The sequence below is a fragment of the Martes martes genome (assembly GCF_963455335.1).
Source record: "Martes martes genome assembly, chromosome: 6".
Classification (NCBI taxonomy): Eukaryota; Metazoa; Chordata; class Mammalia; order Carnivora; family Mustelidae; genus Martes; species Martes martes.
Genome location: NC_137893.1, coordinates 58880746 through 58904071, shown reverse-complemented (window position 1 = coordinate 58904071; position 23326 = coordinate 58880746). Strand labels below are relative to the sequence as shown.

The 23326-nt window shown below is 33.8% G+C and overlaps 1 protein-coding gene across 1 annotated transcript in view; it reads left to right on the top strand.

Moving 5' to 3' along the window:
* PEX3 (peroxisomal biogenesis factor 3) overlaps positions 1-19752 on the top strand; it is a 33015-nt gene extending 13263 nt beyond the window's left edge. Inside the window, exons 3-12 of the mRNA XM_080805145.1 lie at positions 556-637; positions 5205-5248; positions 6456-6580; positions 6907-6973; positions 7076-7130; positions 7680-7848; positions 10525-10595; positions 13079-13201; positions 16877-16973; positions 19513-19752. Of these exons, the coding sequence (XP_080661271.1) occupies positions 556-637; positions 5205-5248; positions 6456-6580; positions 6907-6973; positions 7076-7130; positions 7680-7848; positions 10525-10595; positions 13079-13201; positions 16877-16973; positions 19513-19596 (917 nt within the window). The 3' untranslated portion in view covers positions 19597-19752. The remainder of the gene's footprint in view (positions 1-555; positions 638-5204; positions 5249-6455; positions 6581-6906; positions 6974-7075; positions 7131-7679; positions 7849-10524; positions 10596-13078; positions 13202-16876; positions 16974-19512) is intronic.
* The last annotated feature ends 3574 nt before the right edge of the window (positions 19753-23326 follow it).

Genomic DNA, 23326 nt, shown 5'->3' with positions numbered 1-23326 from the left:
TGGGGGTGCCTGGGTGGCTCAGTGGGTTAAGCCTCTGCCTTCAGCTCAGGTCATGATCCCAGGGTCCTGGGATCGAGCCCCGCATCGGGCTCTCTGCTCAGCAGGAAGCCTGCTTCCCCTGCTCTCTCTGCCTGCCTCTCTGCCTACTTATGATCTCTCTCTCTGTCAAATAAATAAAAAAAATAAAATCTTAAAAAAAAATTTGGAGAGTACAGAAAAGAAGAGAAAAAGAGATGATTATTATTATTCCATCATCCAGAGACCACCACTTTTCACATCTCAGAATAATTTTTCCCATTCTTTCTTGTATGTTTACATTGCTATAGTCATAGTATATATATAATTCTGTCACTTAATGTAAGCAGATAAATGATTTATTAGCATAAACTCAGTTTTTCTTATTCTTAATAATAACAACTTGAAACTCTACCCCTGACATTCCCTCCCAACCCTTGCTAGTTGTTAGTCCAGTCATACAGCCTAAAACAACGTGCGTTTCTCAGTGAAGGCAGTCATATCACTTGCGACCTTTTTTATTTTTTGTTTGCATCACAGTGTTGTCCATGCTTCCGACACTGAGAGAGGCCTTGATGCAACAACTCAATTCTGAGAGCCTAACCGCTCTGCTAAAAAACAGGTAAATGCAAGTTAACATCATTTTTTGTTTATACAGGTCACTTAAATTTATAGAATGAACTGAAATATTTTTCAAACATCTTTGTTTCCTTATTTTTCTAATTGGTGCTTGTAATATACTCATTTAGATAAAGTATTAGTGACTCTGTCACTAAATTCATTCTATTTTGTCTATGTATTTTTGCTCTACCTTGGTGCACAAAGGAGGCCAACAATATATATATTTAGGTCAACAATATTTGTGTGTATTCTGGTTTTCATATAAATAGATCTTTTATCACTTTGGCCTTATTCAGAAATGTAATTATTGAGTACCTAAAGAATGTGTTTCTGAATCAAATGTTGTGAAGCTAAGTTATGTTAAACATTGTGCTTCTTAAAGAGTTTACAGTATAATAGGTAAAACATGAACATTTTGAGAAAGACATATAAATTTACATTTTATGTTATTAACAAAATGAAGTGCAAATATAACATGAGTGTACAATAATAATAATTTACCTTACCATCACAGTTCTCTGAACACAAAGCACTTTGTACACATAGGACTTTATATATGGAGTACAGCATGTGTTGGGATTTTGTAATTTAGTGTGATGCTGTGTTCATTGAGGAGACTTCCAGAAGGAAATGGCAAGATGAAGAGAAATGAACAAGATGGAGGGAAATGTTTTCAGTAAATAAATTTTAATCATTGTGAACTTACTGAAGTATTCACTTCCCTTGTAATTACCTTCCAATAGCCAGGGAGAAGGAAATACTATTTCTAGAGGGTCTCTCTATGCTGAGCCCAGGACTAAACACCTTATATATATGCTTCCATTTCATTTTCACAATATCCTTGTGATATTATCATCATCTGTATTTTGCAGAGAGGAATTTACTACTCAGGTTAAATAACAAGCTACAAAATTTCTTTAAAAGCATTTTCTCTATCAGAGAATTCTTCCCAAAATAACAATGGATTTGTTTACTTGGGATTTTTTTAATCTGATTAAAGTATAATGCTAGTCATACAAATTTTATCATTTGTAGAGGATGATGCATTTTCACCACTCGATAGTTATAAAGTTTAGCTTATAAATTAGTTCATATAATTATATACATAAGAAACATCAAAGCAGATTTCTCTTGGTCAAATGAATGCCTAATTACCACCTATGGGTACATAAGTAGAAGGTAAAGAAATATGTACATGGAGCACCTGAGTGGCTCAGTTGGTTGAGTGTCCAGCTCTTGATTTTTGGCTCAGGTCATGATCTCAAGGTGGTGAGATGGAACCCTGCATGGGACTCCATGCTCAGCAGGGAGTTAGCTTCTCCCCCTCTTCCTCTCTCTCTGTGCCCCTCCCCCCATTCAGTCTGTCTCAAATAAATAAATCTTCAAAGAAAAGGAAAAATGTACGTAAGAAGTAGATAAAGAACAGAAATAGGTTTTAATTGCCTTAAGTTTTAGTCTTAATAGGAAACTAAGACAAATGAAATAAGTGAATAGCACTTTATAAAAGCAACATAATAACAGACATAATAAATATAGTAGCATTCTTCCCTCTTGGTTTCCTGCAAGGCCCTGTGTTGCCTATGTTTTGGAGTATTTGAGATAATTAAGATTGTTTTCCCTTTAAGACTTTGTCACCCAAAGAAGGGAGTATATGACAAATTATCATAATTCAAGACATATTATGTTTAGTCTATGATAAAAAGTGAAAGCAAAATGTGGGCAGAAAATGTGGGAGGCTAAAGAAGAAAGGGATTTATTTTGATGGATAACCCTGGACAGCTTTCAAGAAGAGGTGTCGTTCCTCTTTTCTTAGTACACAAAATTTCTTAAATTCCTGAGTTTATTATTCCTTATTTACTGTTTCCTTTTTAAGTCTCTCAATGCTGTTTTTTTCTTGCCTTTCTTTTGACATAAAATTACTGTTTGTAGTTTGGGACAAAAATGTCCATTTGAAAAATATTTGCATAAAGAGGGGCTTGAGCCCTTACAAACGTGTTTAAATAAGGAAATGATTTTCCTTATTTCATGATTTAAGGACCTTGCAGGATGTACACCATATGTCTTGAACCTGTGTCATCTAGGAAGGGGATAACTGAACTCTAGAGTCAGTTCAATGGCAAAGAAAGATAAGAAGCTAGTTATATGCCACAATTGTAATGGTAATTCAACTTTTTACTAAAATGTAAATTTATGTCTAAATATAATAATAAAGAATATGGGTTTGTAGTTTGTATATCTTTGTGGCTTTTTATTTCATTTTCCTTCTAATTTATTTTTATTGTATTTTACAAAAGTGCTAGTCTGTGACAGATTGGAAATAAAAAAGAAAAATAAAACTGGTCCTTCCATATAGATGGTTTGAAAAGCACTGAACTCCATCTACGTGATATATCCACACAGTGGAGCACTATGCCATGGTTAAAAAAAAAAAAAAAAAAAAGATGGCTATTATCTGTGTATTCCTATGGAATGATCTCCAGGATATATTGTTATATATATACTTTAAAGCTAAAGAAAATGTGTATAGTATGCTACCATTTATCTAAGAGGGCAAATTGCATATATAAGGCAAAACAATGGTAAGTTAAAAAAAATTTTTTTAAGATTTTATTTATTTATTTGACAGACAGAGATCACAAGTAGGCAGAGAGAGAGGAGAAAGCAGGCTCCCCGCTGAGCAGAGAGCCCGATGCGGGACTCGATCCCAGGACCCTGGGATCATGACCCAAGTCGAAGGCAGAGGCTTTAACCCGCTGAGCCACTCAGGTGCCCCAAAAGTAAAAATTTTTAATAGTCACCTATGAAGAAGGGAGAGAATAAAAGGGAATATGAACAGACTTACTTGAATATACTGTGCTGTGTAAATTTGACTTTGGAACCATGTAAATGTTTTATATATTTATAAAACTATATTTAGTGTTTACAAAACAATGTCTAGGAAGAGATGTTAAAATAAACCAACCTAAATGTGTAGTTGCTGTTGGAACCACAAAGATAGAAACTATACCAGGTACCAAATCCTTAAAACTCTTCAATATTGCTATTGCTGTTCTGAGACTGTTGTTCATAGAGGGAAGGATGAAGCAAATTAGTAATTACATTGGTTTCATTGATTGCTAGTGTAGGCAAAAAGAAATAGATGTAAGATCAAGGAGATGAAGTTAAAAACCCCTGGAGTTTTAACACAGTTACTAGCTTAGTCTACCAAAAGGGCTTAGTAGCAATTAATATCCTTAATCAGAGATCGTAGTTACAGACTATCATTTTCTGCTACAAAGAAGCAGGACTCTTTTTTTTTTTTTTTAAAGATTTTATTTATTTATTTGTCAGAGAGAGAGCAGGAGCACAAGCAGGGGGAGTGGCCGGCAAAAGGAGAAGCAGGCTGCCTGCTGTAGGACTCCATCCCAGGACCCTGGGATCTTGACCTGAACCAAGGGCAGACACTTAACTGATGAGCTACCCAGGCGTCCTGGAAGCAGGATTCTTGGAGAAAGGGTTATTTCAGGTCTGTAGCAAAAATTGAACAAGATGAACCCATGGAGTGGTAGGTGGCTCAGTTGGTTGAGTGTCCAACTTTTGATTTTGGCTCAGGTCATGTTCTCAGGGTCCTGAGATCTAGCTCCACAAAGGACTCCATGCTCAATGGGGTATCTGGTTGAGATTTCTTTTTCTCCCTGTCCCCCTGTCCCTTCCCTCTCCCCACTTATGCACTCTCTCTCTCTCTAAAATAAATAAATAAATCTTTAAAAAAAAAAAAAAAAAGGTGAACCCAGAACAACTTTTCTTATCAATAAGCAAGGAAGCTATCAAAAACTAGTAGGGTAATGTCAAAAGGATTCAGGAACCAATCTGAAATAGCACCCACAATATTGGGTCAAAGACAGGCAATTTGAACACCAATAAGAATAATAAATACAGTGAGTCAAACATTAAATATATATTTGTATATATTTAAATTCTTATGTTTATAATGATATTTTAAAACAAAAAATACTTTATTATTTACCTTTGAAGGATTACTGACATGCTTCATTATTTGTGAAATGGTAAATGAGGGAAAGAAATAAACACTTTTCTTGATTTTCCTATATGATTTTATGGTATATATGCATATGCTCAGAAGGAGGATAAAAACCAGAAGGATATATACCAATACACTAGTGAAAATGGTTGTGGGTTTTGGTTTTTTTTAATATTTTATTATTTATTTGAGAGAGAGATGCAGAGAGAGCAAGCATAAGCAGAGGGAAGAGGCAGAAGTAGAGGAGAAGCAGACTCCTCTGAGCAGGGAGCCCAGTGCTGGGCTCAATCCCAGGACCCTGCGATCATGGCCTGGGCTGAAGGAAGACGCTTTGAGATACTCAGATGCCCTGTGAAAATGGTTGTCATCATTGGTTACTGAAATTACAGTTGCTTTTTTACTATACTTAATATATTTTGTGAGCTTTGTTTCCTATAGTTCCTATAGTTATCCTGTAATAAAATAAAATTAATTATAATAAAGATAATAAAGTTCTAAGATTTCTATTAGATCACCTGATTACTATTCTTTATATTTTCTTCATTAGGCCTTCAAACAAGTTGGAAATATGGGAGGATCTGAAGATAATAAGTAAGTCTTCCTACTTTGTGTCACAGCACATCTTTAAAATACATATAAAGGAAAATTTTTATACTCACTCTTTTATGTGGATGACCCTTTTCTACCTCATAAAGTTGTCCACATTAAATAATTCTCATAAAGCAAGTTGACCAATATCTGGTCCTAGAAAGTATTCAGGAAATATTAGTGGTGGTGGTAGTATTACTGTTGTTATTATTATGATATGTAAACCTGTCCTAGACCACATATGCCTACATTAGGTACTGATACCTATACTATTATGCCCTTTTTTTTTTTTTTTGAGAGAGAGGGAGAGAAAGAGTGCGTGAGGAGACCAGGAGGGGCAGAGTATATAGTGTATACAGATTATACACACAGGTCTCAGTACTTTATACTACCAAGCATTCCTACATTTTCCCATCCATTCATATGATCCTTATCAACTAAATCATGCTTTAGCTTTGCCTATTTAAAAATAAATTAAACCTTTATAGTACTCTATTTCAACCACCCCTTATATAATACCAAAGACTTCTACATTCTTCCTTCACACTCATTCCTTGACACCCTAAAGCCTGACTCCCACTTCTGTGTCTCCACCCAAATATATCTCACAAGCACCAATAGTAACTTCTGTGTTACTAAATCTACCGGACATTTTCCTCCTTCTAGACCTCTTGGCAGCATTTAACACCTTTGCTTTCTCCTCTGTTTTGAACACTCTGTCCCAGGCTGCTGTTGAAGCTAGTCTCTGGGTGTCCCCCATCTGTACTTTTCTCCAGCTCTTAGATGGTCTCAGCCTCCTTTACCTGCTATTGCAAACTGGAGTTCTTCCATGCTCAGCCCTCTACTCTCAGCTCTCAGCTAGCTTCCTGAACAGCTCAGAGTTCTGAGGCTGCAAATCTCAGTGTTTCCCAGGTTTTTTGTGTTCTCTTTTCTAAGCTAATAATAATAAATAACTCTTTACTCAATATATTGATAATTGCTTTTATTAGTTATTGTTTCAATTAAGAGATCATACCTAATTTACATTAAACAAGTTGTAAGGAGATAGACAATGAATATTTTGAATTGACATATTTTTGTACTTAAAACAGTTGCAAATGTATTTCTTAAAGTCATCTTGTAAAAAAGAGTAACCATAGGGATAGTTTGTGATTTTACGTATTTGTTTGTTTTAATAATAGTACCAAATGGTTATCTTTTCTCTGTGAAGGTTTCACAAGAAGTATCGTAGCAGTATACAGTACTTGTATGCTGGTGGTTCTTTTGCGAGTCCAGTTAAACATAATTGGTGGATATATTTACCTGGATAATGCAGCAGTTGGCAAAAATGGCACTGTAAGTTTCATAGACTTAACATACATAATGCCCTTTGTATTAAGATTTAACTGGATTTAACTGAATATTACTTACCCTGATAATTTCTATAAAATAAGTATCTTTATATTTCATGTGATTATATAAACTTCTAGCATTATTTTTCATATTTTGAAACTAGACTTTTTGTTAGGTTAAAGAATATTATTTTTTCTATCATTTCAGGTCCTGAAAAATCTCAGCTCAAGTTACACTTTATAGTAAACTTATCTGGTATATATTTATAGTAAGTAAATATTATTTACTAATAATATTAGATAAATTAACCTTGTTTCTATTTTGTACAGACAGTTCTTGCTCCCCCAGATGTCCAACAGCAATATTTGTCAAGTATTCAGCACCTCCTTGGAGATGGTGAGATTATTTGTGACCTGGAAACTAATTTTAATTTGTTCATTTTTATTATTGAGGAATTTAAAGTGAACAAGGCTTTTATGTTTGTTTTTCCTTTAATAGGCCTAACAGAATTGATCACAGTCATTAAACAAGCTGTGCAGAAGATTTTAGGAAGGTAAGGCATTTTGCTTTGGCTTCTCTGACTTCCTGATTCTGGTGAATAAAAGAAAAATTAGAATTGTTCTAGTGAAGCTGGTGATTTGACAAATGGTAGTTTGTAAAATTCTTTGTAACCTTATATAGAAACAGTCCTGAGATACTGCATTGTGTATCCATTTTCTGCATTAGTGCTAACCTTTGATACTAAGGGAATAGGTTTAATGTTTAATGGTTTATTGATTGACTTCCAAACAAACCAGAAATATTTGGGTCATAACATAAAATACCTACTTTAAAATCTGCCTCTGAGCCTTTTATCTTCCATTTATACTAGTACTATCTATAATTACAGTGGGAATTTTCTTTTGAAATCTACAGCAAGACTTGATGTGGCTCTGTAATAATGACACTTAACTGATGACTGATTTCTTAATCTACTCTAGTGATTTCAGTCAGCAGTTTCAGGTTTGACTGGATCTCAGAGAGTAATCTGTTTAAAAAAGAGTGTGTATAGGATGTGTTGTATAGTTTCAATTTATCCCAGTTCCCTTTTCTCTGTTTCTAGCGTTTCTCTTAAACATTCTTTGTCTCTTTTGGACTTGGAACAAAAACTAAAAGAAATCAGAAATCTAGTTGAACAGCATAAATCTTCTTCTTGGATTAATAAAGATGGATCCAAATCTTTATTATGCCATTATATGATGCCAGATGAAGAAACTCCATTAGCAGTTCAGGTGACTAATTCATAAACATTTAACCAAACCAGTTATTCTATATTTTAAAAATTTTTCTACTATCTCTTGAAATTTAGATTTCTGAGGTTCTTGAAAGATTTGTGATTAAAAGGCCTTTATTCCGGGGCACCTGGGTGGCTCAGTCGTTAAGTATCTGCCTGCAGCTCAGGTCATGATCTCAGGGTCCTGGGATCGAGCCCCGCATTGAGCCCCGCATCGGGCTCCCTGCTCAGCTAGAAGCCTGCTTCTCCCTCTCCCACTTCACCTGCTTGTGTTCCCTCTCTTGCTGTCTCTCTCTCTGTCAAATAAATAAATAAAATCTTTAAAGAAAAATAAAATAAAAGGCCTGTATTCCAGTAACTTAAATAAAACTTCATTAATTTAGAAAACAGCAATTATGACTGATTTCTAATTAGAAACATAATTTTAGATTTCAGCAAATTTTTATTGAGTATTAGTTATGTGAAAGACACTGTGATATATGATTCATATAAAAAATGAATAAAACCTGTTCATTATATTTGGAGGAACTCATGAGACAAGTTCAGTTTATGTGGCTAAACTACATTATATGAGACCAAGTAGCAGAAGATAGAGCTGATAGCTGGGACAAGATCATGATCAAGATCATGAACTTCAATTTATAGAAAAAGACAAATTTTAACCAGACCAATATTACAATTACACAATCTGCTTTTTAAATAAATCAATGAAGGCAATATCAAAATGGACTAAAGGAAATTTTAGTCATACACTTGAGAAACAAATAAGGCCTGATCTAACAGTTATCAACTATGGTGTTGCTCCATACAGGTGTGTCCTGGGCAGTTGTGATTTAAATTATTCATTGATTAAGATAAGAAAAATGTTGGAGCTCCTGTCTGGCTCAGTCAGTGGAACATGCAGCTCTTGATCTCAGGTCATGAGTTGAGCCCCACGTTGGGAGTAGAGATAAATAAATAAAATTTAAAAAAGAAGAAAAATGTCAAAGATTGCAGGTTATATATCTCATTTTAAAATATTGGGGTTTTTTCATATGTAAGCAGGTTATACCATTCTTTACAGTTAAGAGAAGAATATCTCACTTGACAACTGGAGAAACCTTAAACCCAAGAGGCTTCTAAACTATACTTTGTCCTAGAAGCCCCATTAGAACAAAGACTACCATGGTTTTCAATCCCAGCTGTATTTCCATCCCCAAAGATAGTCCTGTTTGGGTGTCCAGAGACCTTGCCTTCATGACTAGGCCAAAAAAAAGGGTTGTAGCCATTTAGGGGAACCCCATGACCTACAGGATGGAGGCTAAACTGAATAAGCGAATAGATGAAACAGAATTAATGAAAGAAAAAGGAGAAAACTTATAAATTCTTCTCAAGAAGATGCAATATTAAAAAAACTTTATGGAATGCTAAAACGGTTTCCAAATTTTAAATTTCAGCAGTGGAACTGAAAAAGAAAATGGTTCAAAGAACAGGTGAAGAAAGGAATGACAGACCCAATCTTACCTGAACTGAATTAAACCCTGAAACTTTAGACTGAAAGGACACACAGAGCCCCAGACTAGACTAGACTTGATGAAAAAAGACACGGAGATTTTGATAAAATGTCTTACCAATTAAAGAAAAAAAAATCCCAGGCCTCTGGAACCTCAAAGGACTCTTTTTCTTTGTAAATATATTTTAGAAATGTGCTCAAGAGGGGCCAAATAAACAAGGACCTTACAAAGTATAACTTTACTTCGACTCATTTTTTTAGTATAGTTGACACACAATGTTACATTAGTTTCATAGGTACAAATAGTGATCCCAGCCCCACATCAGGCTCTCTGCTCAGCAGGGAGCCTGCTTCCTCCTCTCTCTCTCTGCCTGCCTCTCTGCATACTTGTAATCTCTATCTGTCAAATAAATAAATAAAAATCTTAAAAAAAAATAGTGATCCATAAACCTATACATTATGCTATACCACAAGTATAATTTCTATCTGTCCCCATACATCCCTATTATAATATTATTGATTATATTCCTGATGCTGTGCTTTTTATTTTCATGACTTACTTATTCCATGACTGGAGGCTTTATCTCCCACTCCCTTCACCCGTTTTGCTCAGCCCTTCACAACCCTCCCCTCTGCAACCATCAGTTTGTTCTCTATATTTGTAGGTCATATTCTGCTTCTTGTTTCATTCATTTCTTTGTGCTCCACATATGAGTGATACCATATTGTATTTTTTTTCTTACTTCACTTAGCACAATACCCTCTACGTCTATCTATGTTGTCTTAAACTGTATCTTCTCATCCTTTTTTATGGCTGTGTAATATTCCCACACGTGTGTGTGTGTGTGTGTGTGTGTGTGTGTGTGTGTATTGTATGAGTCAGTAATTCTACTATTGAGTATTTACTCAAAGAAAACAAAAACACTAATTTTATATATGCACTCCTATGTTTATTGCAACATTATTTACAATAACCAAGATTCTGACTCGTGCTTTAAATAGTACTCACCTGTACATATGAACTTTTACAGTTTTCTTGAGTTTAAAAAACTCATTTCTTGATTTTTAATAAAACATAGACTTGTAGATTTCCTGAACTCTTGGGGTTTTTAATATGATTAGTTTCGTCATAACTTTGTGCTAATATTTGAAACCCTAAAGTATAGCATTTTAATTTCACAGGCCTGCGGGCTTTCTCCTAGAGATGTTACCACTATTAAACTACTCAATGAAACTAGAGACATGTTGGAAAGGTATGTATGCTGCATGTAACAGAAAACATGTGTTTCTATTTTGAATGTACTTACGACTGTTTTTTAGCTTTTCTTAAACGACATATGCAATGTAGTCTCTTGTTAAAATTACATTTTGAATCTGTTCCCTGTCTTTAGGTAGGATTTCCTATCTAATGTTTCTTTTATTAAAGTGATGAGAGAAACAGATTTTTATCAAGATGTCCATGCCTTCCTCAAGCTACTTCCTTAGCCCAGAGATTCTGAAATACTAGATGAGGGACTAGAAGATAGTAAGTATTTATATTTTGAGAAAAGCTCTCAGGGGTGATTCTGATATACCCAGTGTATTAGTAAATGTTTAACAACTAGCTCTGTAAAACAAACAAACAAACCAGAAACTGAAATTGTAGCGGCAGCAGTTCTGACTACCAACTTGAAATCACTTGATACTGACTTGAGGAGTTGGGGAGAAGTGCACTTTCAAGCCAGAGGTAGGCAGCTCCAGGTAGTCCTCATATATACCACATGCACACATATGCGATGTGTGTATACTCCCCCCCCCCCGGAAACACACACACACACTCAGTTTTGAGAATACTCCCCCTAATCCTCTAATCCTCTCAGGATAGACTATAATGTCCCTAAAACTTTGAGGGATAAAAATTTCACATCTTCCCCAAATTGAGTATTACTGTTTTAAGTCACCCAGAAGACAACCAGAGTGTTAGAAATGGAGAAAGCATCAGACTATGCAATAGAAGACTGGAAGACCTAGATTCTGTTTTGGTTTTCCTGTTCATTAGCTGTTCAGCATGGGTTGAGCCACTTAAACTCTTTGAGGTGATTTTATCATTGTGGAATCTGAGTAGTAGTACCAGTCTTATCTTAAGTGGTTAATATATCAAAGTTTCTTTTATCCTCAAGATAATTTAGAACCATTTTCTCTAGTTTTATTTTCTGAGGAAATTATAGCCTCTACTTATATTTTCATGATCATGACAAAAATCAGCAAATTTGAAGTTTAACTCAGCTACTGAATCTACTGTATGATTCATCAAGTTCTAGTCTCTTGATTTTCTGCAATAGCCATTTCCACATATTTTCTTATTCCAGTTTCCACCAAATCACTCAACGAAGTTCTTCTAGAAAAGGTCATCATTGATCTCTTGCCAAATCCAGTCAGAAATGTTCATCTTACTTGGCCATTCTCTGATAATTAACACTGTTGATCAAGCCTTTCTTAAAATTCTTTTCTCAAGTGGCTTCCATGACCATAATCTCCTGATTTCTCTCCACATTTTCAGATTATTTCTTCTTAGTTTCCTCTTTATCCGTCTTTCTTACAAACATTAGTTTTCTAAGGTATTTGTTCTTATTTCATCCTCAGATGTCCCAAATAATTTCATATTCCCCCATTGCTTTAACAACTATCTGTATGCTAATAATTCCCAAATATATAGCCCTTTGCCCAACACTCCCATGCACTTGAGATTTCTGGATGTCAAAGATCAAACTAATCTGTTCAACTAGGTTATTTTCTAACTTTATAACAGATATATATTATTCTTTATATCAAAGAGGTTTTGGGGCTCATGGGTAGCTCAGTAAGTTAAGCATCCAACTCTTGATCTCAGCTCTTTCGCTATCCTTTTTGGATAGATGATCTCAAGGTTGTAAGTTCAGTCCCCACACTGGGCTCCAAGTTGGGCATGGAACCTACTTTAAAAAAAAAAAAAAAAAAAAAAGAGGTTTTGTGAGATACTTACATAATGTAACAAAAAGAGCTTGAACTTTAAGATCAAAAAGGCCTGGGTTCAAATTCTAGCTCTCCCATTTACTAATTACATACCTTTGGACAAATTTCTTCATCTCTTAAGTATCCATTTTCTCATCTGTACATGATAATAAAATATTCTGTCTCACTGGGATGTCATGACACAGTATGTAAAGCAAACCAATATCTGTGACTATAAGATGATTCCTCTTCAAGAGTTTCCTAAAGAGGGCCTGGGTGGCTCAGTCAGTTAAGCATCTACCTTCAGCTCGGGTCCTGCTCTCCTGCTCTCAGGGTCCTGGGATCAAGCCTCTTGACATTAGACTCTGCTCAGCGGGGAGCTTGCTTATCCCTCTCCCTCTGTCTGCCCTTCCCCCTGCTCATGTTCTCTCTTTCCCTGTCAAATAAATAAATAAAATCTTTAAAAAAAAAATTTCCCTGAAGAGAAGTAATACTGTTATTGATATTTTTAAAAAGGCATTGTACAAAATGCTGGATGATATTAAAAAAATTCATAAAATCATTGTGTTGTGCTAAATAATAATCTCACTTTTTATGCTTCATTGCTAAAGATTAGCTCCTTGATATAATCTTACAGTGTTTTAGGCTATAAAAAGTAGTTTGTAACTAGAAATATTGGTGGCTGTCAAAGATAACATAGTTACTGAATTTATTTCCTTTTCCATTGAGAATCTAAAAAGCAATTTATCCTTCTTCTTTTGTATAGTCCAGATTTTAGTACAGTTTTGAATACATGTTTAAACCGAGGTTTTAGCAGACTGCTAGACAATATGGCTGAGTTCTTTCGACCTACTGAACAGGACCTTCAACATAGCAACTCCATGAGTAGGTAAGATGACAAAAAATGTTATGTGTCTAATGAATATTCTAAAAAAAGAGTGCTTTGGATGTGTTTATTTTTGTTCCAGGTAATTAAAAAAACTTAGAGGATAAATTTGATTGATCATTTGTCAACAAATTAAACTCCCTTAAACCAATGACTCTGTAGAAGCTCCTTCTGGATTCAATATTAAAAATTTCATTTCTTCCCCAAATTTTGCCACTATATGGAAATAAATAGTGAAACTACCTTTCTGTAGGCCAAGTTCCAGTTCCAGTTCATGGGTTGGTTTTTTTTTAATTCTTTAGAATATAAAACTGAAAATGTATTTAATTACTATAAGCCATAATTGGCCCACATAATTCAATAGTTTGGACATTAAAATAACCAAGCAGTCTTGTTATAAATTCCCATTTGATGAATTATCTCTTACTTCTACAACTATATAATGTATTCATTTTTAGCTCTTATTGTAGGATCAGGAGTATTTAGTTAGTGCAATTGTTAGTAATTTTAATCACAATTATTTCTAAGTCATATAGTCATACTGCTAAAATGTATCATATGGTTTTATTATATTCTTATTTTGGCATGAATATTTTGGGTGTCCTAGCAGAATTTATACTTTTTAATAACCTATTTTGTAGATTTTTATACTAGATTCAGAAAACAATAAGTACTAAACCAATGTTAACTGACTATAAACTAGTCCATTAAAATGAAAAGAAACAGTAAGTGATATGCAGTATGTATATGTAATGTCCAATTTAATTCATAAATATATAGGGTAAGAAATTATTTACTCAGTTCTCTGGAACCCTTCTTTATTGTATAAAAAAGAATAATTTGCAATTAACATTGAGGAATTGGAATACTTAGAGCAATAACATTTATTTTCTTTAACAATTTAAATATCACCCTAAAGTTTTTTTAGATTTCTTTAAGTTATACAAAAATAAATTTCAGCCCCTGTGTACTCCCTAAATCAGGTTGTTCCAATTAATAAAACTTCAGTGTAATCTCTGTCTAGCAAGGTGTTAGTTATTTCCTGAGTAGGGATAAAGAATTGTAACAGTTGTTTTAAACTCCTACAGTTTTCCATATTTTACTTTCCCATACAACCTACATTTTTCACCTAGAATCATGTTCCTCAGTTATATTTTAATGCTTCTCTCAAAGTCAGAGATTATCTAATGCCCTTGCATATTTCATTACACACACTAGGTATTCAGTATATATCTCCTGTCTTAAGTTTTTTCTCTTCTGTATCAATAATCAACTTAATACTCCATAATTCAATACTAGAAATATTTCCACTATGCCTTATGTTATTCCTTTTATTTAAAATGTAGTGAAAGTTCTAGCCATCACTGTAAGTCAAGAAAATAGATTTTCAGTTATTGGCAAGGAGACAAAATGGTCTAGAACCTTTAAGAGAATCAACTGAAAAGTGATGCTAATACAAACTCAAATTATATGTGTGTGTGTGTGTATTAATATGTATATATTCCCATATAACATGCACATAATATATAATACTCAAAAATTATTGAAAAGTAAGCAACAAATATACTTTCCTTATAAAACATATAAGGTGAAATTATTAGAATAATATGTTATTCATAATAGATAAACCAATAGAAAAGAATAGAATGTAAAATCCAGAAACAGGTTCTAAAATATACAGGAAATTAGTACATGATGAAGGTGAGGAAGATATGTATTATTTAGTAAACAGTAAGATTAGTCATTTTATAGTGACTAATGTAAAATAATAATAAATTTAGACCCTTCTGTACTATACACATAGCCAAAAAATCCAGGAGGTTTAAACAATAAAAACAAATGAACAGGTGAATAGGAAAAGGGGAATTGTGAGATCAAGTTGGAGAATTGAGCACATACAGATTACGGTTGTCATCCTGAGAGTGCTGGGGAACCACAAGGGAAGTGGCTGGAGGGTTACATGATGGAATTTACATTGTAGGATCACTTGGATTGCTCTGTGGAGAAGGAAGTGGGAAAGGAGAATCGGGGTGGGATATAGCAGTGGATTAATGAAGACGTCTATTAATTGATTCAGCAAGTACATATTGAGCACATACTGTGCATCAGGCCCTTTACTAAGTACTGGGATAATACAGTGAGTAAAACAGACATGTTACCTAATCTCACAGACCTGTATGATAGTGGTATCTTCAGTTTCTATTGAAGAAAAATTAATGTACAAAGAGAGACATCAAGCAGGTTAAAAACATGACAGACTTGGGAAAATGCTATCATAAAAGACAATAATGTGTAATTTTCTCAGGAACACATAAATCTCTACATTGCTTTTTCTTTTTATGCATTGCCTCAAATCTCGGCGTAGCATACTGATCAGACAACATAGCTTCAGCATTTTCATGATGTTTAAAAGGAAATTTCTAGTGTAGCCTCAGGTATAAATATATGAAGTGTTTCATTTAATGTAATAAACCTACGTCTGTAACCCACACACAAAAATTATTTCATCATTGTTTACAAATTGTTTCATCATTTAACAGTCACTATATCATCCATAATCACACATTCATTTATTCACCAAAAAAATGATTGTTAAGCACTTACAAGTTAGAAGGTCACTGCTATAGTCCAGACAAGAGAAACTGCTTAGCCTGGATTAGGTTTGGCCGTAGGGAGAGGTAGACCCACTTGGGTAATATTTAGGATTGTGGAGGGATTTGATATAGTCAGGATAGAGAAGTGCCTAAGTCTCCTCTTATATAGCCAGATAGATAATGGTGTAGCTCACTGGAGTAGGGAGGAGAAACATTCAACATTGCTAGTAATTGAGAGAAACACAGACTAAAACTGTAAGATACTATTTTGATCTATCAGACATATCAAGACTTTTTTATCAAGATTTTTTTAAAAACTAATGCTTGATGTAGAAAGAGGCATAATGGAGCAGGTTTTCTCACACACTGCTGGAGAAGCAGTGGGCATCTTTCAATATATATTATAAACCTTAAAAATATTCATACACTTGAGACGTCTGGGTGGCTCAGTCAGTTAAACATCCAACTCTTGATCTGGGCTCAGGTCATGATCTCAGGATCCTGAGACCAAGCCCCACCTCATGCTCTGCCCTCAGTGGGAGGCTGCTTGGACTCTCTCTCCTTCTGTCTCTCCCCCAATTTCTGCTCTCTCTCAAACAAATAAATAAATAATCCTATCCTTTGACCCAGTAATTCTGTGTTAATACAAGAAACTATTTAAGGAAAATGAGGCAAAAACTTAAACACCCAACTCCAAAGAGCTAGATCTAAATTGTCACAGCTAGAAGATGAATTAGCTTTATAATCATTAAAAACTAGATAAAAACTTTAGAAGAACTTTTAGTAAGATGGAAAAATGTTGATGACATAATAATAAAAATACAAAACAATATTGCTGGGGAGGTTACAGTCTTGTGTTTAAAAAACACACAAAAAAGCATAGATATGTATAAAAATTACTGGAAGAAACTAACCATGATGTCAGTTACAGTTGTTATTTCTAGGGGGTAGAATTATGTATGATTTTTATTTTCTTAATATGTTTTTGTGAGTATTCTTCAGTGACTGTATTGCACTATAATTAAAATGTTAAGTTCCCATAAGAAAATTTCAGAAAATAATTATTACTATGATGATTTTTCAGTCTTTCCAGTGTCAGCTTGCCACTAGCTAAGATAATTCCAATAGTAAATGGACAGATCCATTCAGTTTGCAGTGAAACACCTAGTCATTTTGTTCAGGTAAGAAGAAAGTTTGGGGGTATTATAAAAAAAAAATTGTATCTTTGGTTGTGGTTATATTTGTCTTAAATAAAATTACATTTCTCTCCTGTGATATTTATGTTCAAAGAAACCAAAAACCTAAAATCACACATAGAGTGTGGTAGAATGCCCCATGAGAGCAATAGTGTATCATGGCAAATTTATGAGGTTGGGAATACCTTTCTCCTTGTTAGGTTCAACAGCAATTAGCCTGCATTTTTAGTCCACTTACATTCTGGTGGTCGATTGAACTTATTGTGTTAATGTTTTGCATTAAACTATTGGTGATAAGATTGAGCTGTGAGATCAGTAATCCAGTTCCACAAATTTTGAGGAAAACTAAAAAAATTTTGTGGAGAAGTAAAACATTTTAGATTTAATAAATATGACTGTTAATAGTGTACCAATAATCTCATGAAAAGTGGCATAAGACAGTACTACATATAACTCCATCCTTTCCTAGAAAAGCATTTTGGAATGCATTAAGACTACTATTATTGAAATAGTAACTTTGAATCTACGTAGTTTTTTGGGTTTTTTTCTGAGTCACTTGCAAACTTGGATTAGAAAACTTGGTTTAAAAGACTAAAACTTGTATTAGAAGTAAAAACTTGTTTGCGGGGTGCCTGGGTGGCTCAGTCAGTTAAGCCTCCAACTCATGATCTCAGCTCAGGTCTTGACTGCAGGTCATGAGTTCAAGCCCCATGTTGGGCTCCACACTAGTCATGGAACTACTTAAAAGGAAAAAAAAAAAAAAGTAAAACTTGTTTGCAATACACCTCAATTCCAAACTACTGCAATAATGGACAGTGAGGAGACGCTAAGGCTGAAGTATCAGGATGGCATCTTCTCAGTAACCTGTGTCTCAGACAAGTCAGATTATATTCCTTGTACTATCCACTTGGGAATGTGAAAAGCACTGAGACCACAGATTGTGTTTCTTTCTTTCTGTGTATAGTTTCATCAGTTTGTCCTTCGCATGCTTATTTTCCCTCACTGTTCTCTTCAGTCTTTTGTGTCATCTTTCTCACCCGTGACAGTTAGACATTCAGATTGCAGAAGGATGAGTGAATGAGACTGATCTCCTTTCACTTAAAGTTTAATTTCAGCTCAATTTTTTTAATCAAAAACTTAGTTTAAATTTTTAGTATCAGTGAGAGAAAAAGGTTGTAACTTCTGGCATTTAAACCTTCACTTTACCTTTCTCCACTTTCATAAAAGTCTCTAGTTTCGTCAGTAGGCTGTTCGTCTTGGCAACAAGTGAGAAATACAACCAGGCATACATAATATACCACCACCAGCTTCAATCCTTAAGTAATTCATATACTACATTAATTAAAATCTGAATAATTTATAATGAAAACAAAAGATTTCAATCTAATAAAAACACCCTTGATATTGTTTAAAGTTTTTGAGTGTGACTGAATGTAGATCAAACTAATATACCACACTATTGATTGACAAGACTCCCACCAGTTCTTTTAACCATAATTTCTGTGAGTTAAAATGCCACATTGCCTTCAGAGAATTTAATCATGAATTTATTGAGATCAAGATTTGTCTACAGATCACTTGGGTTTTCTGATACTTAAGAGAGAACACAAAGGACAGTTTCACTTACTGTTTCTCTGATGTTCACCAGGGCACTCCAATGCTTCTGTGTCGTGGATCTTTTCACAATCTGGTGAAACCTACGGGCCCCTTCTCTGAAAAATATCTATAAATGCGTATTACAAAATACATGGGTTTTAAAGAAAACCAATTATAAACAGTTTTCAAAATGCTTTTTAAAATCAAATTTATGAAGAAGCAGTATTGCTTTTTTGTTCATGCATTAAACAACAAGCTATAACAGCAGTTCATGCAACTTCCACAACTATTGTACATGAAAATGTCTGATTCCTATTGAAGACAAAGTCATAGGCCATGCTAATACTATCACAGTTGGTTGGCAGTTTCATAACTGAAAGATACTAGGTTTTAGTTAAAGGTTAATGAAAATAAAAATGTGTAATTTTTTCTTATTCTTACATTTACAAATCTCTTAAGAACCCTTGTTCTAAAGTGTCTATGTGCAGTTATGTACATATATGCAATAATATATGACATGCTACATGTATTCTATGTTAGATCTTCTAAAAAAGTAATATATCTCACAACCATGTTACATCAGCTTCTAGCAAAAGTACCTTTAGATTTGTATTAGTACTATAATCATTCATTCAACAGATAACGTATCTAGCCCTTGGCACATATAAAAGTCCATTTGTAGACTGTTTTGGGTCTTCTTCTCAAAGTCACACTTGAGTACTTATCATTCCATCATTCACATAAGAACCTAAACAATAAGTATCTCCTAGACTTTATTATAAGAAAAAGTATTTCCTTCTTTAAATGATTTTCTTTTTGGCCTTAATGCCATAAAACTTAGAGATAAATTCATTGCTCAAATTGCAGATATGGATTCAAATGATCTATACTTCTTACAAATTGTAATGTTTTACTCTCATTTTGCTAGGATCTGTTGATGATGGAGCAAGTGAAAGACTTTGCTGCTAATGTGTATGAAGCTTTTAGTACTCCTCAGCAACTGGAGAAGTGATTTCTTTTGCTTCCAGAAAAACTACAATGGAATTCATTTACTTTTAAAAATACACTGAATAAATCAACTACATATAGGGTAATGATTTGTTACCAAAATGCCTAATAAAAATATATTCTTAAAGTCTTCATTTCATAATAAAAGAGTTTTATTTGGCATCTTAATATATTTTTTTAAAGTCAAGTCACCAACAGACTAGTTTTTGTGGGCATATCTGAGTGTACAAAGTGCAAATATTTGTTACACCGTGGATATTAATTCCAAACTGACTAAAAACTAGTGTAGATACTTTTTTACTATTATATGAAATGTAATATACATTGACATTAATACTGAGAAAAAAATATGTTTGAGAAATAAGTGTGAAGTTTAGAAAAAAATGTACTTAACTAATCATAAAGTTCAGTGGACTGAAGTATAGATGAGGGAATCAGACTTTTCTTCAGTTACTCTTCAAAGGTATAAATTATTTATTGTAAATAAACCTGATGAAGGACTTTTCTTTTTATGGAAATCAGTGAATTTAACAACCGTGATCAGTAATTTTTTTTTTTTACTATTGTTAACAATTCCTAGAAAATTAGGTATTGATTTAGAGGCTAAAATTGTGCTGATGCTCTTTATTCAACAGCTATTATTAGCTACATAGTTCATTCATTTTTATGTAAATAATTTTAATAACTTTGTATTGATTTTGAGACAGTAAATATCTTATTGCAATAAAATATTTTAGTAAAATATGGTTTTGTTGAGTTAATACCTTACAGCCATTAATTTTATTTATTCCATAGCATTTTTCGCTCTTATTTTGGGAGAATATGCTAGTTTTCAAGTTTTATTTTAACTGGTAATATAATTGATGCTTTCTTTTAACTTTTTTGTTTAGAAAAAATAAATAACATTTCCTTCTGAAAAGAAATATTTCATTGTCTCTAGTTAAATCTATATTCTATATTTATAAGGGTAATTAGGACAGAAATATATGAATCATCAGTATAGTAGATACATTTTCAGTAATATAAGAATATTTTCAGTGACATAGCCTTATGTTCCTCAAGCATAACATTATAGCTGAGTAGTAGAAGGTACAAAATTAATTTTGAAGTCTCTTCCAAGGAGAGGCAGGCAAGGCCCAAAGTCAACCACTAGGTATTCTATGTCTACAGTGTTTTAAAAAAAGAAAAGAAAAAAACAGATGTAAAAGTGGTAAGAAGAGCAAATGCTTCTCTTCGAAATTTGATAGGATACAGTGATACTATTTTCTAATAGGGTAACTGAAAAACTGCGTTTTAGAAAATTAGTGAATGTGTATGTAATAGGGCATGCATCTCTTCCAGCAGTATTAACCCAGGATTTCATTCAAGGAATATTAGACTGAACAGATGTGGCCTTTTAAAAGAATCAAAACCTGGTCAGCTGAAAATTTTTACCTGGAGTCCTGCATCTGTGGAGTTGTGGCAGTTAGAGATGACAAGGTAAAAACCACATGTATTTGAAGCTATTTGGGCTTAGACATTCTAAATTTGTTTTCAACTAGTACAGTAAGAGCCCTCTTATTGGAGACCCTTAGTTGTTTGGTTAATCCAAAAGGTCACTTAAAGCAGGGCATCATGCACCAAAAACTCATTCTTAGGGGCACTTGGTTTGCTCAGTTGGTTAAGCATGTGCCTTTGGCTCAGGTCAGACAGATCCCTACATCAGGCTCTCGGTTCAGTGGAGAGTCTGCTTCCCCCTCTGCCCCTCTCCCTACTCAGGTGCACACATTCTTTCTCTCAGAAAAATAAAATCTTTAAAAAAAAAACAATTTTTACATATTTTAACTAATAATATAAGTATTCTTTGTCAGTTATTTAATGTAGGACCCAGGTCTTTTCTTTTTAGTATAAGGTCTACTTAAAGGTGTCCTCCAATTATCTTTCTTGTACAAATTGCAAACATCATATTACATGCTATAGTTGGGAACCCAGGATACAGAATTTTTGTAGATTTTTGCTATATTTTCCTCCAATCTTTTAGAACTGTTTTGCCCACAATTAATTTATGAATACCTTTAATTTTTTTTAAAAGCAATATACTTTTTTTTTAAGATTTTATTTTTAAATAATCTCTACCCAGCGTGGGGCTCGAACTCACAACCCCAAGATCAAGAGTCAAGTGCTCTTTTGACAGCCAGCTATACTCCCCTAAAAAAAGCAACACATTTTTATCTAGTCTTTCCAAAGTTCAGCTTGATTTTTGCAGAGACTACAACTCTTCAAACTCACGTTATCACAGTTTGTATAATCATGATAAAAAGTTCAACTGGCATAATCAGTTTGTTTGATAACTTTTAATTTCCTAGAGCCACTATAACAAATTATAACTAATTGAGTGACTTAAAACAACAGAAATCTATCCTCTCACCATTTCTGCTCCTTGGAAGTCCAAAATCAAGGTGTCAGCAGGACCATGCTCCCTCTGAAGGCTCTAGGGAAGACTTCAATCCTTTCTTGACTTTCCCAGCTTCCGGTGGCCCAAGTGTCCCTTGTCTTACAGTAGCAAACTTCAGTCTCTGTCTCAGTCTTCACATGGCCTTCTCTGTGTGTCTGTGTATCTCTTACAAGCATGCTCTCATTTAGGGCCCACCGACATACAGTATGATCTTATCTCAACAGTTACTTCAATTACATTTGCAAAGACATCATTTCCAAGTAAGATCACATTCTTGGCTTCCAAGTGAACATGAATTGTTGAGAAATACTATTCAACCCACTATAGAAACAAACTCAACTCAGCTTGGGAAACATGCATTGATTGCAGCAAGTAGAAATCGAAGGGTGTGCCAGACAGAAGTGTATTAACAGAAAGCATGTAGCTTGCCCTAGGAACCATCAGTATGCTTTTCCAAGAAGATGGAGAGCATCAGTTAACCCAGTAAATTGGCTGAATGGAGACTACTTAAAACTGCTTCTACTTTTTCTCCTTCAAACTTGTATAAATGTGTTTGTTACTGTGTATATATGAAAATTTGATAAGACCATTATTTTATTTGCTTGGAAAGTAAGAAGATTTGATCTAACGAGTTTTTTCACTTACAAAACTGAAATGAACAGAAGGCAAAACATCTGTCCTGTCTTCTGTTGTCTTGATTCATATTTAGTTGAATAGCCTGACCTTTTAGAATAATTGTGTTGCTTGAATATGGTACTCATAAAAAAAGAGAGAGAGAATCTTAATACAGTGGTATCCATATTTAAAATATCAATGACTAGATTATTCAGTCTAATAATCTAGTTTGTTTTGCCTTCAACATTTCTCTAGTCATTAAAGGAAAACCAGAAGTTACTGAAATTCAAATCAGGCCATTTTGTACCTATGTAATAACTCTGGGAAAATGATTATTTGATCGGAGGATAAAATTATTGGCTTAAATAGGTAATGAGAGATCCGATTTTTAATTATCCTTACCATAATTATTGTCCTCATATCACAGGTATTTTTTAATATAGTTGGGTTCAATGCTGAACTGTGTTTTGTCATTTAGATCCCTCGTAGCTACCAAATAACTAAACTTCCTTTTTTTGTTTTTTCTTAGTATAGTGTTTGGGATCATATAAATCTGTCCAAGTTGGATCCCTAATAAAATATTAATTGGAATTTAGAACTATTAATATATTTATACATGTGAATACCTTGGCATGGTTTCAAAAATTTGGTAATTTTAGGAACTTTAACAGTGAGTAATTTTTTT